This window comes from Gasterosteus aculeatus, chromosome 15 (genome assembly GCF_964276395.1).
Source record: "Gasterosteus aculeatus chromosome 15, fGasAcu3.hap1.1, whole genome shotgun sequence".
Taxonomy (NCBI): domain Eukaryota; kingdom Metazoa; phylum Chordata; class Actinopteri; order Perciformes; family Gasterosteidae; genus Gasterosteus; species Gasterosteus aculeatus.
Window position 1 is genome coordinate 4,629,532 of NC_135703.1, and position 17,740 is coordinate 4,647,271.

Consider the following 17,740-nt stretch of genomic DNA (forward strand, 5'->3'; position numbering starts at 1 on the left):
TAAAACACAACTTTGTTTGACTGCCCTTTAAATAAAAACACCGGATGTTTTTCTGACAAAGGAGCTGCTGAAGGAGTCGTTACTAAATCGGATGATGCTATCCCGTTGGTACGAGGACCACGACAGAGATCTACACTGCAATTTTGAGACTTGTGTGTGTAAAACCAAAAGGCTAAAAACACAAGCATTGCATAACTAAGTTAGTTCCTCACTGAGTGAGTTATACAGAAGGCCTCTCGTGCTGCAAGCAGCAGTCAAATGGAAAAGTTGAAGTAGATCAAGTGTCATTTATCTATAAAACGTCTCATTTTTTTCTCTTGGGGAGGACATTTTGGCGACAGGTAACAAGGCAAACGAGGACACTTTTTGAAGAGGAAAATTTCACAATAAAAGCTCAGTTTTTACAAGGTCAGCAGGAGACCACTTGGCTCCTCCTCTTGGTCAAATCGGAGTGCTGTTCCAATGCTGCTCTTGGCGTCTCGGTCGGTGGAAACATGGTGGATGCTTAATGCTTACTGAATATTTGCCCTCTGAAGACTTGACCCCCCCACCCCCTTTTAAGTTCAAAAGGACTACCTCATTCCTTCCTCAGGTTTTGGTTTGCGAGAATCAAAGCCACTCCGCTCTAATGGAGAACAGTTCATATACATTTGAGTCTGGTAGCTTTTGATCCTTTCTCAACCACATAAAAGCCGAGCAGGGATTACACACAGTATGATAAGATAGTGCAGTTCACAGGGATGTCGTATACTGGTTTTATTGAGTTTTTAAATGGGACTTCACAAAGTTATCCGTACTAATAAAAGTGTCTTTGCAATTTAAGTTCATTCGTTTCAACGCTGCTTTTCGAGCATCATTCACTCTCTGAAAATTAATTAAGAAAACAAAACAAACAATTTATTCCAACACAAATATTGGTCTGTGTCAAAGGCCGTCCAATAAAAAAAGCGTAGGATACAGTGGTCATCAAAATCTCAACTCAACTCTTGAGCCTGTTATGTAATATTTTTTGTAATATTACACCTATATGTAAAATTTGTATCCGTGATGAAGCTCATATGAAAGCATGTGTCTGTTACAAAACCTTAAGTTTCTTCACTTCATAACTGCATTGTCCAATAAATTACTTTTCTACAGTATGTTTTCTAGAAAATAGACACATGTATGCGATCTTCATCCCAATAATTCTCATGATGAGCTTTTACAGCAATCCTAAAAGTCCAAATAAAATTCTAGTTTAAATCACTCATGAGTACTTTAATACGAGGCTAATTCAACTCCTCTGCTGCGCAGCACTTGCTTGCTTTCTATTGGCACAGAAAAAAGCTGTGCAAAAGCGTAAATTTCAGGAAATTAATTGTTTGACAAAGAAAGAAAAATTTCTCTCAGCATTTTACTCAGTTATGCAGCTCCACTTTGGTGAGTGATGCTTTATTTTGATACTAAAGCCGCTGTGTTTTGACATGCCAACACTGATTGAACTTGACTAATATTCAACGCTTGGTATGAGCCCAAGATGTGACACCACACTGAAAAAATGTGAAAAGTTAGACAGTTTGACAAAGTCTGTCATTTTAAAACAGGAAACTAAAGCTTTTTAAGAAACTCCACAAAATATGACCTCATACGCAGGGAAATTAGTTTCAGATAATATTCTTTGAAATTCTCTTCTACCAGAGCCCCACAATGGAGTTATATAGTTTATCTGCACATAAAACTGATCAAAACAACAGTGTAAAGCCGCTCTAATCAATGTTTTTGTATAAAGAACATCAATATGTGGTTTGAAAACGAGTGATGAGAGAATGATCACCCGGCTCTGACCCCTTAAAATCTGTAGATTATTTTAGCGTTGTCCAACCTTGTTTTGATTTTTAGGCCTCTGTTTATCCACACAGGTGTTTTCAACTAAACTGTCCAGTTTTAAAGCGGACCGGATCTTTGATGAGAATGTATCAGCTCACACGATAACAAGAATGATAAAGTTGTCACTTCTTTTTTCTGCCCCAACATATATCAAGACTAATGAATCCTAGTCGATGCAAATGTTGTTCTGTGTCTGAGATGGATGTGAAAATGTGCTTTAGGCTACAATCAGTTCACTAAGATAATGTGCCTGAGAAGAGACACTTTGTTGTCTGCAAGAAGACAACCGGAGATAAAACATGTTAGTTAAAACCTGAAACAGCCGCAGACTCTGGAACAGACCACTTGAAACGCCCGCCACAAAACGAACACAGATGCTCGCTGGATTGTCAACAAACTCAAAGAAATCAGCAGACTGAAAGCAGACAGCGCGAGGATGGCATCGGGCATCACTGAATACCGTTTTCTTTATGGGAGTTTAGAGGGAAACCATATGATTGGTGGTGGTGGAAAAAAAAAGGCACATAGAGACATCTGGGAGACGGCGACATTAAAACCCAAATCAGAGCCTGATGTTGAGAAGTAAAGGACAGCGCACCCCTTTGAACAGGAACAAGGCCAGCAAGTGTGAAGGGGTGTTGCTGGAAGGTAAGTGTTTGTGCTTCCTTCAAAAAAAGCCACATCGTGAGGTGTGTACTGAGACCTCACCTGTGGGTTTAGTTACGTTCTCTCATGTGTTACAGTGTACCGCTGCAGAGATGTTTACAAGACAGACTGTCCAATATTTGTGATCTCTTTTTCTACTCTGCCTTCGTGCACACACCATGTGCAGACATCACTTCTGCACCCGCAAGAATTCCTGGCTCTCGCAAAATCAAAAGTCAGCTTTTCCATAAAGTTGCTTCATGCCGCGTCTTCGCGGTTCTAATGTCTCCTGTGAAAACTTCCTCCTCGCAACATGATTCCCTTTCATCACAACAAACAGAAATAGCGGGAGTTGTCCCTTACCTCACGCGTCTCTCGTTTCACCGCGAGGCGCGCTTAATGTGGGGGGCTGTGAATTTTTCCAGCCGGTATCCGCCCAGTTTTATTTGCATTGCTTCCTCGTGGAAGTCCATGCTTAATCGTTGCAACCTGACGAAAGCCAACTTGCATACTCCCTGCTTTCTGGTTTTGTTGCTCCGACATTACCTGACATTCTGCCGCTAAAATAGTTAGCTGCCAAAACAAATAAAGGTTCAAACTTCAAAGCATATTTCTCGAGGCCTTATGTTGGAAAGAAAATGTTTTTGTCGCTCAAGATCAAATAAACTGTGTTTGGTCTGGAGGCGTGTGGCGTAAAAGGGGAGATGGCAACATGTTGGGGAGTCAGTCAGATACTGTGAGAAGTAAAACAGCAAAAGAAAAAAATGACTGGAAAGCTGAAACAAACGTTACATTTTCAGTAGTTTTATTGAAAAATGCCTCTTCTGTTTTTAGAAATAAATAAGAAAATAAGGCTGTGTGGAATTCACAAAATGTGCAGTTCAAACATGGGAAAAGCAATTCTATGTCCATAGTCTTGCATCCAAATCCAGACTGCATATATAGAAAACAACAACTATATTCTGACGTCGAAATCCTCAGTAAATATACAACACAAACATGCAATTCCACCGTTGGTAACAAAACAAAATCAGATTATTTGGTTTAAAGGCCTAACAAAACATCTCAATAAACAAATCTTTGGGGATCAAATTAATTGTCCTTTTTGTTTTAGCTTTGGAGAAACAACTTTGCATCATGAAGTTTGACAGAAACAACATAGATAGTCTGAAAATGTTCAAAGTCATACCGTACTTCTTTGACATACTGCTGGTTTTCACATGATTAGTGACACAATGGACAATAAACATTTGCAGATTACAAACAGACACTTAGCAAGCACACAGGTTTTAATGAACAAACATGAAGGTTTCTATTCATCCCGCTAAATTGTCTCATGTCAAAAAATATATGTTCAATATAGCCAGGGGTATCAAACCCATATAAGTATGTAATTTTTCGGGAAGATCACCTCATCCTCACATGCGTGATCACGGAAGTTACTCCAATGTTTCGCTGTCTGAGAACTCCTCGGTGCAGCTATGATGCTAGCGTTTGTGTTTTGTCGTGTGGTGGTGATCTCTTTCCTCGCTGGTTTCGCATATAACCGGGTGATTGTATCGCCTCAAACTCCCCAGCGGGCTCCACGGGTATAGTCTCTACCTCGGGTCCAGGCTGGTAGTTGTTGGCTAGAAAAGTATTTGGAACGGCCAATAAGAAAAGGGTTCGTTTGAACAATTTTTCACATGCACAATTTAAATCATATTGCACTTTGGAATTCCAAACAAATGCCTAGTGTCTTACTATTGCTTCCTGAAGCACCATAGAAAAAGCTAAATAAAATAAAAATAAAAAACCTCTTCCAAATGCTGTGATGACATTTGAAAAAAAAAAAAAATCAACCATCAAGCTGTTGGATAATAAGACGTAGTAAAATAACCAGCTCATACTACAAAGAACTCATCGGAATAGCAGGGGAGCAACATTCAGCACCGACTTGGCCGACGTACACAAAGAACAGGAGGATTAAACTGACAAAAGGAACATGCTTAAGGCGTCGTATACAGAGGTGCTGGTGGTAAGTAAGCAGAGGGTTATGAGGCATGAGCTCAAAACGGATGTTAACTTGATTTTTGTGTTTTAGTAAAATGTCCTGGTTTCATACAATCATTTACAAGGCACCCACATTAGTTTTATTTACACATATCACCGGTACATTGACATTGCTTTGCATTATGAAATCCTCTTTGTTAGTAGTTGTTTTGGATGTTTGTACATGCTCCTTTCATTGTAGAAATGCTCAGTCTCGGGGGTTTTTATTTTTTATTTTCCAGTGGGTTGTGGTTCAAGATGCAAACAGGCCAGCAGGTTACCATCACTGTAGCCAGTGAGATGATGTTAGTGCCACTCCGCTCCATTCGTTTTTTGGGGGGCTTTTGTAATGTTCAATAATAATTGTGTCCGTGGTGATCATCCCTTACATGCCCCATAGCAAGTGGGCAAACATCTCAGACACAGGGCTTCAAAGTGTGATTACTATGCCATACCTGCAAATAGTTCAAAAAAGGTGTGAGTTTTCAAAATTAATTGAATGTAAGTCATCATACACACTCAGCATTAATGCTTTACAGGCCAGTTTAAACATTCAATGGATGGAGATATTGGAAAAGTGACTCCGCGCTCAGACTGAACCAAACCCCTCCTTCAAATGGACTCGATCATCCTAGTTTAGCATCAGCCAAGCTAACTGAGCTTAGCAGGACCTACACCTTTCTATCCTAACAGTTCAATTGTGAGGAACAGATTAAACAGTGGGTTTATGTTTCATAAAGATGCCATTTGAAGAAAGATTGATGGTCATTGACTGAAAACATGAAGGTGTGGAGGGTCAACCTCAAAGCCTCAAAAAGGGTCTTATTCCTTCAAAAAATGACCACTAATTGTGATGGTCAATCACTTTAAACAGCATTATGTCCCAATCAAGGATTATCTCGCTGGACAGCAGTAACCGGGACGGGGCCCTGGGGGTCGATCAGTTGTTTTGGGTTCAAGCAATAATACTCTGGAGCACTTAGATTCATATCTCCATACATTATCAAAGAAAGACGTAAAGCCCTGAGTTATTCATTAGTCTGCATACACTTAGTCTTGCATGTAATGTAGTAGCATGCAGGACCTAGACAGTGTTCAGTGTACCTGTGTATCCTTGTCCATTGTACGGAATGCCAACACACTGAGAGGAGTCGCAGTACCCAGATGGTCCTGGTGGTCCCCTCACACCTGGAGTGCCCTGGCGACCTGGAGGTCCACGAGGCCCAGTGGAGCCAGTGGCGCCCGGGGAGCCCGTTCTCGACTCTCCTGGTGGGCCTGGGAAGGGGAGCGAGAAGGTGAGTAAGGCCAGTTGGGGTGGACAGACGTGTCTGGAGCTCAGCACAAAGACTCGCTGACATCACAGGTGAATCTCTAGTGGAAATCTCTAGTGGGGTAATTCATAGGGGTAACACGGCACTGCTATTAGACATTTTCAATGGCTCAATTAAAAAGCTTGACCAAGAAAAAGAAAAAAGGAGAGTCTGGGGCTGTGTGCAGCCCCCCTGCCCGTGGCCCCGTCTGTCTAGACGGTAAAACTCAGGATTGGAATTTTTCCCCTCGCTCTTTTTCTCGTCCTTAAGTGAGCCCATGTGTTGGCGATGAAGTCACTCAAGAAAGTTCATTGTACGCTAATCAGATTCTCTCACACACGTACTGTACATTTACAGTACACACACACAAGTGAGTCATCAGTGTGGACTTCCTCCCACTGGTTGTTTCTCTCTTCATTCACAGAAACAGACATGTGAGTGTTTGTTGTTGTGGGGTCAACGTCAATAGAAGGTTGCTGTTGATCTGCAACAGCTTCTCTGGGGAGAGGAAGTCTTCTGAAGTGGTCAGCTTTTATTATTATTGTTGGGTATCCATTTTAACGGAGGAGAGCATACAGCCTTTTGCGAATGGACAAATCAGTCCAATATGTTTTTTTAAACAATATCAACTGTAGAATAAACTTGACCAAAGACTAAATATAGACCATCTAAAGCCTAGACACATACATTCTCTATTTAATGAGTGTAAATGCCTTCCATTCACTGTTTTATACATTAAATGTGCATAGTTTTCGGAGAGGTACAACATACTCCAGGCATATATCCCTAAGAAAATAAATGGGAATGTGTGCGGGGTCCCTCCAAATAATTTATGGAGAACAGCAGCCAGAACGAAGGTCCCTCTGACACCTACGCTGCAGGTACATTCAGGTTGGAGTATATCATTTTAATCGTTCTCACAGGAGTGCCGTGACATGGAAAGGTCCACAAAAAGGTGCAAACTGTCACTGGAACTGTGTTTTACTGCCAAGATTAAGTTGTAACTGAACAGTGGGAGACCAGCAGACCGTCTGGAGCTGCCGGAGAACAATATGCAACAGAAAATGTGCACTCTTGTGTTCCTTCCCTCATTGAGATGGGAGATTAACAGAGATGGATTATTTAGAATAATGGGTTACCTGGGGGCCCTAATGGACCTCTTTGTCCTCTGATACCAGTTCCTGGAGATCCTCTCTCTCCCTTTTCTCCTGCCAGACCTGCATAAAATGAAGAGGGGGGGGAAACACGTTCACACCAATAAAGCATGTTGGAGGAAAATCCCGGATCCAGGGACTAATATTTTACTCTTTTCAGACTAGTACCTCTTTCTCCTGGACTTCCAGGTAAACCCGGGTTTCCAGGGAAACCAGATCGACCAGGTTGTCCGGGCTCTCCGCGGGATCCCTCGTTGCCAGGAGGGCCGGGAGGACCAGCTGGCCCCGGAGTGTTGCTACGATACCCGGAGGGAATCTGGTTGAGCAACGTGTCAATTCGGCTCATCTGACCTGCAAGAGGGGAACCAAAACCGCTGGATTTGTAATGGATTTGTGTTTTTTCGTGACCTTAAAGTACATCAAATGTGAAGGGAAGTTTAGCTCACCGCTCACGAGCTGTTCACAAACTTGTCTGGCTATGGAGCGCATCATGTTCTGGGATGCAAAGTCTCCCTTGAAAACAAAGACCTTCTTGTGAAGACGTGGCACTGCTTCTTCTCATTAGTCATGAAAGATAATTGTTTTGCCGTTTGCTAAAAAAAAAAACAATACATACCCTCTCTCCTTTCTCTCCTTTAAGGCCAACGGGTCCCTGTTAAAGGGAAGAGATGTGTGAGAACAACGTCTTCAAAAAAACTGTCAATGTGTTCTCTCTTTATTTCCGTTATTAAGAACGTACTGGGTTTCCTGTGTCTCCTGATTTCCCTGGTTTCCCAGTAATTCCTGGTACACCTGGATTTCCAGGGTTTCCCTAAAAAAAATAACACAAAGATTATCTAAAATGACTGCACAATAAACATAATTGCAACGTTTGACTTCTGCTCCCTATTAATGTTTGTGTAACAAGCTTTAAGTTGGGTTATATACTTTGACAATTGCAGTGGGGGGATCGAAGGGGGGGGCAAAAGCTGCCAAGAACACTAAAGAGTAGATGGAAACACACACACACACAGACTGCGAGCATTAAGGGCGGTAAAGTGCGTGTGAATTATATGCTGGCGTGTTGCCTGTTGGCATTACGTCTGGATCAAGTAGATTCCGACCTCGTCAAACCGCAGAAGAGGAAAACGAGATGCATGCACCACCATCGTACCCGCGCAGAGGGCTTCAGACTATAGTCTGCTTTTTTTTTTATGTGCAGTTCCAGCAGAGTGCAACTGTGGAGCCAGAGGAGTAATTGGTGCAGATATAGGAGGAAAGAAAGCATGCTCCACGGAATAGTTGTTTGGCTCTTTTCTGTAAAAACACAAAGACAAAGAGACACACAAACACACACACACTCACCATGGGCCCTGGTGGGCCTCTGGGTCCAGATGGTCCCTCCTTTCCTGGTGGCCCCTGTGTAGAAATAACATACCATCACACATGGTCCACAACACACTGGGGACCCTATTCATGCAATACATCAGTGTCATAACTTAATATTGGTTTCAGCCTTGAATCTGTCGTTTGTAATTATTTTAGCTACGGCGCAAGTGAGAACATGCTTTGGCCCACGCGGAGCTCAGTGGGCGAACACATGCAAAACGTGTCCTTTAAGTGAAGTGTGTGTTGGATCAATTTGTTGGCTTGGAACACAGTGTGAACATGAAGCAGGCGAGAGGGTAGATCTTACCCGCACACCGCTTGGTCCAACGGGGCCCAGAGGACCACGTTGTCCAGGAGAACCCTGGGGGGGGAAAGCAGACCCATCAAGTCAAATGCTAAAGATCCCTGATGCGTTTGTTCAACTAGAATACACAAGAAGATAAACAATATATTGTCTTTGAAAATAAAAACAATTTCTTGTGCTTGTACTATAAATCTGAATCGTTAGTTTTACATTACACTTCATTGTGAAAAGACAATTCTGCCAATAAGCGCTGAAGCACTTTCTCGAGCGTCTGAATACGCCTTTTCAGAGGTTAGAATAACAAGCGGACAATGTTCACGCTTGTCGAATGGTGGGAGTTGGCTGAATGATCTCAACTGGATGCATGAACGTTCATCAGCCCACTCAGAAGTGCCCTTCCACCAAAATGATCCCATGAAATTCAAATCTGCAACCCTCAAACACCTTTGACCTCTGGTTGTTGGCGTAACGGTCAGTCGGGTTTTATGTCAATATTGTTCTCATCCAAGAAGTCTGCATGATGACATCTACTGCAAGCAAAAAAATGCTCCAGCTTCAGTCTCCACCAAGCCACGAACATCTTCAGTTACCGGTCTGTGGATAAGAACATGTTCCATTCCCTGGTTCCCCTTTGGTAACAGGAGCCAGCGCTCCATAATAACTTATCTGCAGCATCGACCTTTTGCCGTTTGTCAATCAACAGAGCAGAGAGTGTGGGTCTCTGCGGTAAACCTCCTCCTCTCAGGGTGGTTTCAATCTCAGCATGTGGAGTGAATCCAGGCTCCAGTAGCACTGCTGCTCTCTAAGGATATTCTCCTTGTTTCCTGTTCATAAACCACAAATGGAGAATGGGGGAGTACCTACTTGCAAGCCAGGCAGGCCCGGGTCTCCGGCATCTCCCTTTGGTCCCTGGCGACCCTGAAAGTGGAGCAGGAGAAGAAGAATGTTATGTTGAGAAGTTTTTGTTTTACCCCTTTTAGCCTGCGATTGACGTCATGTTTGTGTAAGAACATCTGCAGATTAGAAAATGAATTAGCAAGCCGCGTTGACTCTGGCTATTAATCACACACACTGTTGATTGGCAACAAAATTAGACTTTGGTATCATCGCTAATAACGGGGAGGGAGGGAGGGGGGTAATGTGGGACGCATACATTCATCTCCATCTCACAAGAATTCCTAAGTATTGCTCGCGTGGCTTGACTTTTGTATCGTAGGTCAACTTACGGGTTCTCCAGGTAGAGACAGTCCGTTGGGGCCCTGTGGACCCGGTGGTCCCATTGCGCCTGGGAGTCCTAAGTCTCCGCGTGGACCCACTGGGCCCTGCAGCAATACCCAGACAAAACGTTTAAAGCCACCCAAAACGCTTCTAATCAGACTTGAAATGAACATAACAGTGTAAAGGGTCCACTTTGAATCCAATAGGGAAAAAATACACCCACGATCAAAGCTTCAAAACTTGTAAAATGTGCCTTAAGTAGTGTACAGGGTCACTCACAGGATTGCCGTTTTGTCCTCGATCTCCTCGTGGTCCCTTAGAACCTGGGCTGCCCTGCAAAGGCAACGAGCCACAGGCACAGTGAGTGTAACAACAGGAGCAGAATTTCAAAATCCCCAAACCTCTAATCCCCAAAACCCTGAGCCCTGCCGAATCCTCACAGGGGTTTAGTGAGGTTAGGAAGCGCAGAAATTCCAGACGTTTTCACTGTTGATTTTTCAAAAGGCATTTATCTCTTGTCACTTCCTCTTGAGCCCACATTTCAGTACATGCAGCAGGTCTGATCCTCGTCTCCTCTTTCCGAAGGAAAACAAAATACCACCACTGATGCAAAGGACATCCTCAGTCTCACTGTAGCAGCGAATGTCGAGCAGCTTATTGTAGCTGTACAGAGACGTATGGCTTTATCATCATCATCAAGACAGACAGAGATAGAGGAGGTGCAGACAGAGGACAGAGGACCGTGGGAGTTTTTACCGAAGGTCCAGGAGGCCCCTCGGGGCCGATGCTATCCTGTGTGCATGTGCAAGAGTGGGGCAGGGAAGGACACTTGGCCTCGTCTCTCTGGAAAGGAAGATACACAAGATGAAGCGATCATAAAAGGAACAAAGATGCACAAACACACTGCAGAGGAGTGTTCTTAAAAGTCCATTTCACTTCCATTGGCAATCGGGATTCAAGCGGTCGGAGAGAGAATGCCGTTCAGTGAATGCATCCTGGAAAACTTGCAGTTTACGACGCTGAGAAAGTTTAGAAGCCCGGCTAAGGTCGTGATGGAACAGTAGCCCATGCAAAGTCAGAGTGGGACGTTAAGACTAGAGGCTCGCCGACAGCTGCGAACATTGATCACAGTTTTGGAAACGAGTCTTTGACATAATGAGTTACACAACACTGCAGTCATTGACATGATATATTAATGTCTGATACAAATTACAGACAAATTGCTCATAATGGGATGAATGTTGCGTGCGTCCGGTAATTACCATACTCGGTCGAAATACATATGATTTACTGTCTGCAAATGGAGCACTTGTTTTCCTGTAATTGCTGGGTCACACTGTTAACAGTCTGTTTGGCACAATGACTGACGCGCTCTCTTCCCAACCTGCATTCTAGTTATCAGTCTTGCCTTTAGCCCAATGAATACAAACTGGCTTAGATGAGAACATTTGCATGCACGCAATATATACAGTAAATATACTGGTTCATCTTTTATTTGTCCTGGGAACCAATATTGTTATTGATTCCAGGTCCTATTCTCTAAAAACACAGTTAGTCGTACACGTACATCAAAACCAACATATCCCGTGAGTGTGATCGACGATAGACGGCCTGTTGACTCGACTTGGTTGTTAGATGATTCAAAAAGGACGTTTGTGCTTACTGTGGAGGGCAGGTCGCAGCATTTGTCTCGGCTGATCCAGCTCAAGCTGCAGACAATATCGAACATCTGGAGCTGGAACTACACAACAGAAGAAGGGGAAAACATCCAGAGGTGTTACAAATGGCTCCCATTCTCGATGGAACTGTGGGTCCCTCAGATGAATAAAAGGTGGCAGGCTTCCCCTCTTCCAGCAGTCACTGGGAGCAGATACAATTTAATCGGGCATCTACACACAAGAGGATTTGGATATTTATCCTTTGGAAAGCCGTTCTTCTAAGCCTTTGTGTTCTTCCCCAGCGTCCTTTTCGCTTACCGTCGCAGACTGCCTCTTTCCGCCTGCGGACTTGGCCAACTTGCCAAGCACTTCATAGCCGTCCAGTGTGATGTTGTTGGCCTCCTTGATGGGCTTCTCCGCCACCTCCTGGCAGTCCAAGTTGAGCTTGACTTTCTCTGCAGAGACGCTGATGTGGAGCTGCAGGGAGGGAGAGGGCACAATTAACAAAAGCATATTGTCTTGTCAATACTTCGCCGCTGCCAGCCGTGTTGCAACACAATTACTTGGCAGAGAGCGGTAAGAACACTGGAGCTTTTCAAAAGCTGGGTTTGGCATTCATTTGTATTTGGAAAGGACACTTAAAAGAGGAGGGACATTCTTAAAGAAAATGCAACCATAAGGCCAGGAACAACTTCTCTGAACCGTTTTGACCCGCGCTGCCTGGAGTTTATGAAGATGCTGATCCCGTATTCCACATAATTTGCCAGATTGAGTGAACTGTTTAGTCTTTGCAGAGCCATGTTAATGATAGATTCTGATATTACCCCCGCAGCGGTTACTGATTTGGCACGAGACTGCCGTCTGATGCCTCCATAGATGAATGGGCCGTAAAAAAGGAAATATACAACAGTTGGATTTAGAGCTGCAGTCAGTGATTGTATAACAACACAGGATGACAAAGTGCCAGATTTGGAAGTTTCCTGACCAGAGAACCCCGCTCAAACATCTTGAAGCAATATCGCATGCGGTGTGCCATCAAACGTCCTACACTTTCCATACTTTTTCCCCCAGTTTTGCAAATGTTCCCCCTGATCAACACTCAGACAAGCTTTCTTTATGTCAGGAAAAGCAAGCTTCTATTTCTTTCTACAAAACCGTACCGACCACAGACTAGGCAGTAGTTCCTGGCAACCAATGACAAAAATTACAGTTGACTTCCTTGGCAGCAGAACGGAGTATCTGGTGGACCACAAAGAGAGAGGGGTGTCGTTCATCCCGGGGTCCTGGAACGGACAATAATACCACGGTGCTCCTGAGGGCTTACCGAAGCATCTTTGAATGATATACCGGGATGGCAAAGAAATGAGCATTTATATATATTTATACGCATTGCCTCACTGACCAATAAGTAAACACTATAAACACTGGAAAATGAGGCCACAGAAAAATTGTGTTTCTAGCGGCAATTGTTCCCTCTGTTGATAACACACGTTGTTAAGAAATCTGGTTCTCCAGCAGCAAAGTGTTGACAGATGAACAATTTCCATTGTTCAACACGGAAGGTTTCCCTGTGCTTTGCTGGGTCAACACTCAGTCAAGAGTCCGTATGGGAAGACATCCCAGCTCCCAGCTCTAATACACTTGAAATATTTCCGTAATTATTATCAGATTAGATTTTATGGTTCTTGGCTCTTTCCTGAGTGATCCGTCATTTTCATACTCCTTCAGTTTAGTACCTGCTATTAATGCATGGATGAAAGTCATTAAGTGTAAGTCCAAGCCTAAATTAGCTTTCATTGACAGTGAAGGGAAATAAATAATCACTATGAAAATTGCCATTAGATGTTTAATACCGACAGTGCTGTTGCTGGACCAGAAATCATTTCCAATGTATCTCTCATGATGTGAAGCTGTCTGATCTGGCACCTGCAAACAGTCACTGTGGATTCCTTTGGTAAGAAAAGTTAATTTCCTGTATTTCTCGCTCTCAGGTTCAGGAAGTCTTCCTGTCTTTGTGCCTGCCTATGTCCAAAAGAAGGCCGCCACAAATGAAGAGTACAATGACCGCAGTCAGCGGATAATCAGCGTGCGCGTACATTGGCGCAACCTTTGCAACAAAAGCGCCCGAAAGGAAAGTTTAAAAAAAAAAACCCACTGAATTCAAGACTTCAAGAACAATAAGGTTTGTGTGTGTTTTTCAGCGCTGCAGTGCACTGTTCAGTGACCCCACCGACCGGCACGCTCTCACTTCCAGCTTGTAACTCCCCGACTGGTCACCGCGGCTCGTGGAAAAGGTCCCGTCCACTTCGGTGTAGAGGAACTTTCCCTCTACGGGCTCCCACCCTGCGAGTGTGGGAGGGGATTCCCCAATGGGCCAGTGAGTGACTTGCATCTGCTTTAGTCATCTGTGAGAGCTTTCCCACATGTTCTATAAGCAATAGACCACGACCCCTCCAGCCTGGGTTTGCTTTTTATTCGGAATCTGTCGAGCTGTCTTTTAGTGTAAGAATAGTACGCTAATTGATCAAGCGATTGAAAGAGAGGGAACGTGAGAAAATGCGAGAACATTTTTTTATGGTTCTATTCTCTAAAATGTGAAAAACAAGATATTTGAAGATGACGCCACGGGGTTTTGAGACATTCGATCTAGATTTCTTTCCACTTGCCCTCATTTTACAGACTATTGAACAAATCAATGAAAAGGAGGATAGAATCTGGAGGCATATCAATCACGAACAGCATCCTTAGTTATTCGTTTCAGCTGAAACACACACTTTATTACAGAGGTCTCTCTGTAATAGCCACAGACTCGTTGGCAAAGCGCTTGCGACATGTAAAGACAAACCACCACAGCTGTTGGTAGCGGCACTTACTCAGCAGACCAGTAAATAAGCAGCTAGGTTAGACCGCTGAAGACTCGCCAGCTCATGGACCAACAACTACAGCACCGCAAAGTAGCCACCCAGTGTACATTCAGACTACAGTCTCTGCCACGGCCACAAAACACACACGGAACAGGCCGCTGTCCAACAAAACCATCAGTGATGTCATTTACATCTAGTCCTGAGTCCGACCCAACGTTTTCCAGGGTCCCATTCATTCATGAAGTTACCCCCGCAATTACGTGTGGGGAAGTTAAGTGGTCAAACTGAACAGCCAGAACGCTCTCTGATCCGCCGGCCAATCGCTCCCATCAGATCTCCAGTTCAAAACGCTGCCCTTTGTAACATCGGGAAGTGGGCTCCCTTTGATGTCGGATAAGACCATGGAGCATTAAAAAGGCTCATTCATTTTGATTACATTAGAAGGAGGAGCAAGGGAGGGTGGGGAGAGTGGGGTGGGGGGGCGAGGGGGGGTGCGGTGTCCTAAATAAGGGCCCTTGAAAACGTTCAATACATTGAAAACAGTCGTTTTTCTTCCAGTGCTGAATCTAGCATCCGAAGGCATTCTGGGGTTGTTACGGAAACACACTGTGCTCTCTACACTCGTCACAGAGGATGTTTTAGGTCCGCTCCTGCTTTCAATTGGACTCAAAGGCATTTGATGTTGTCTTTTTACCTCTTGCTTGCGACCACAAGAGACTGCGTATTGTACACACATATTGTTTATCGCAGTTATAAACTTGGCACGTGAGCCCTTATTTAGTGGTTGAACCACTGAAAAGAAACAAGGGTTTGCCAAACAATAACACCACTGTGGATGATTATTTCAAGATAGTTTGAACAGTAGTTGATTTTAGAATACTCTAATTACCGGTCCCCAGTTCAATCTTCATTTCTTCCTTAAAAGGCTGATGGCACGGATCGGTTTCATCGGGGCGGTTCAAAACATCTGGATTCAACCTTTTAATAGATCAACCATTGTTAGCGATCATTCCAGAACGTATTCTGGCTCACAGAACTATTATTAAATGTCCTTTAGTACTAAAAATACAAGGGCTCCAGCAAAGGGTTTAAAGGGGCAGTCAACTATTTTTTGTTCAGTTCTTGTTAAGGGTAATACTACTGAGAGCCCTGCTTTAATGTGTGCTGCGGCTCTCTTGCAGTTATGCTCATTTTAATAAGACGAAAGATGCCGTTGCGTTGCATTACGGGAAAAATTAGATTCCGCAGATCGACCCGAACAAGGTCAAGGTCCTCAGTTGCATTGATTTCCTGTGTACCAAACGCATGGAGAACTTCTTTGTAGAAGCACCGCAAAGCCTGCTGTATGCCATCTATGAACCCAATTCAAACAGAACCCTCAATTAAACTCAATCCAATCCCCTGACTGGCGCTTCAGTCCGGAGCAGAGTGCTTTCTAATCCACGGGACAACTAACGGGAGAGTTTCCCGTCTCTATGTGGTCAGACCCTTTAAATGAAGCATGAAGTCACGCAGAATTTAAAACCATAAAATGAAAGGGAGAAAAAAAGAAAACAAAATCTGAAAACTATAATCAGCCCACAGGTGACCACGAAACGCTCCCTCTTGACTATCCAAGTGGCTACGTACTCCTCCCGTTAAGAGTCATGCGTCGTGTTTACCTTGTGGAAGCTCCCGTGGAAAACCCGCTTCACTTGCTGGTCGTTGAACGTGGCTCTCTGGATCTCTCCTCGGGTGTCCTTGTTGTAGAACGTGATTGTTTTGCTGGAAGCTGAAGAGAAAAGAGCCTTTGATGAATCCCTGACAGTGTGTTACGATGCGGTGGCACGCAAAGCAAAGCCGGGGCGATGGAGAACACATGGTTGTAGCAAGGGAAGGCTAGGAGGGATTAGGTCCGTGTTTGTAATTATTTACGCGCATTTTACCGCGTGTGCGACCGTGCATTTGTCTTCACGAATGAAGGCTTTCTATTGGAGAATTTAAAAAGCCGGGGGAAAAATTCCCAAGCAAAGTGTTCAATACGGCTCGACTGTCTTATTATTATATCGGACAAACTTTAGCTGCCTGTCAGTAGGTCAAGAGAAGGCAAGTTGGTATATAAAAGCGTACAGCTGTGACTGTTTTGGGTTCAAGTACAGAGGGCTTCCCCTCCATCTGGGGGCCACAGTGGGATGAAAGACTTACGGTTAACGGTGATCCCGACCTCGGGGTTGTTGTTTTTGTCTGAAATCTGCCAGATATCGAAAGGTTCAGAGGTCGTGTCGGGCAGCAGGCGGAAGAGCAGGATGATGGTGTAGGATGGGGGAAGACCCTCCGGATGGAGTTCCCTGTAAAGCGTAAAGGCAACATAAATTGTTATGCGTCATGAGTCCGTGCCATCATCACAATAGCAGTCAGAGTATTACGTTAGAAATGAATCAAGAACATTCAGTCTCTCTGCAAAGATTCGGCATCCAGTCGCATTGGCTGAGAAACCCTTGATTTGCAAAAATTGGCCACATGTTGAAAACGTTCCATGTTCCCCTTCATTGTCTGAAGTTTTAAGTGTTTCCATTTGTGCACATGATGGCAGCGGCTGCTTCCGGGCACCAAGTGCTCATCATTATAAACACATGACGGATACTCCCGCAGTTCTGAAAATGCTCAAATGAGACCCAGGAGACACGGAGCTCTGGACCCTGCAGGTTTTTTGTTTTGCTCCTAGAAACACAAAGGAGGGCCGGTGCAGGAACTTTTAGAGGTACACTCTATTCCACAAGCTGCAACAACCTAATGGGGCTGTGGGCTCAAAGCCGAGGGGCACCGGGGAAACCCTTCTGACGACAGAGGCCTCATTATGAGTAATGACTGTGGGCCGAATTATGGTGCACGCGAGAGATAAGGCCAATAGGCTGCGATTTATTAGACTCATACGCCCATGACAAACACTCAGAGCTTACTTTGTGGGCTGGTTTAGGAAGGAGTCCTTGTGCAGCCTGTAGGCGATGTAGCTGTTGAAGGAGCCCGCCTCCATGGACACACCGTTGATGCCAGCGAATGTCCGGTCTGTGATGTTGAAAGCCTCGAGCATCCTGAAGCCTGGCAGGGGTGAGAACGGGAGGCACGTGGAGAGGGTGGAGATGGAAAGAGGGAAAACTCATTGTAGCTGCATAATAGCATTTCCCTAATGCAAACAAGCAAGAGGAGGTATTGTGAATGGTGAATGTAAGGTGTGTGGCGATGCTCTATGCTTACCCGGTGTTGTGAACCCATCGATGTAGATCAGGGGGCAAGCTGGAACAGGAGAAAAAGTTGTAAAGGCTTTGAGAAACAGATTAAGGGC

General features: G+C 44.2%; 1 protein-coding gene across 4 annotated transcripts in view; it reads right to left on the reverse strand.

Moving 5' to 3' along the window:
* Positions 1 to 3,299: 3,299 nt before the first annotated feature.
* The window catches only part of col12a1a (collagen, type XII, alpha 1a), a 47,826-nt gene continuing 33,385 nt past the window's right edge, over positions 3,300 to 17,740 (reverse strand). For 2 of the 4 annotated variants that reach the window (XM_040199116.2, XM_040199115.2), the window contains 19 exons: positions 17,653 to 17,691; positions 17,358 to 17,496; positions 16,603 to 16,745; positions 16,080 to 16,189; positions 11,873 to 12,031; positions 11,560 to 11,637; positions 10,653 to 10,739; positions 10,176 to 10,229; positions 9,905 to 10,000; positions 9,543 to 9,596; positions 8,682 to 8,735; positions 8,351 to 8,404; positions 7,746 to 7,817; positions 7,623 to 7,658; positions 7,453 to 7,519; positions 7,175 to 7,357; positions 6,992 to 7,069; positions 5,647 to 5,817; positions 3,300 to 4,139 (listed from right to left, as the gene is read on the reverse strand). In XM_040199116.2, the coding sequence (XP_040055050.2) occupies positions 3,991 to 4,139; positions 5,647 to 5,817; positions 6,992 to 7,069; positions 7,175 to 7,357; positions 7,453 to 7,519; positions 7,623 to 7,658; positions 7,746 to 7,817; positions 8,351 to 8,404; positions 8,682 to 8,735; positions 9,543 to 9,596; positions 9,905 to 10,000; positions 10,176 to 10,229; positions 10,653 to 10,739; positions 11,560 to 11,637; positions 11,873 to 12,031; positions 16,080 to 16,189; positions 16,603 to 16,745; positions 17,358 to 17,496; positions 17,653 to 17,691 (1,823 nt within the window). In that variant the 3' untranslated portion in view covers positions 3,300 to 3,990. Of the gene's footprint in view, positions 4,998 to 5,646; positions 5,818 to 6,991; positions 7,070 to 7,174; positions 7,358 to 7,452; positions 7,520 to 7,622; positions 7,659 to 7,745; positions 7,818 to 8,350; positions 8,405 to 8,681; positions 8,736 to 9,542; positions 9,597 to 9,904; positions 10,001 to 10,175; positions 10,230 to 10,652; positions 10,740 to 11,559; positions 11,638 to 11,872; positions 12,032 to 16,079; positions 16,190 to 16,602; positions 16,746 to 17,357; positions 17,497 to 17,652; positions 17,692 to 17,740 lie in introns of all 4 variants that reach the window. The other 2 variants (XM_078089500.1, XM_040199117.2) reach the window with 1 other exon arrangement.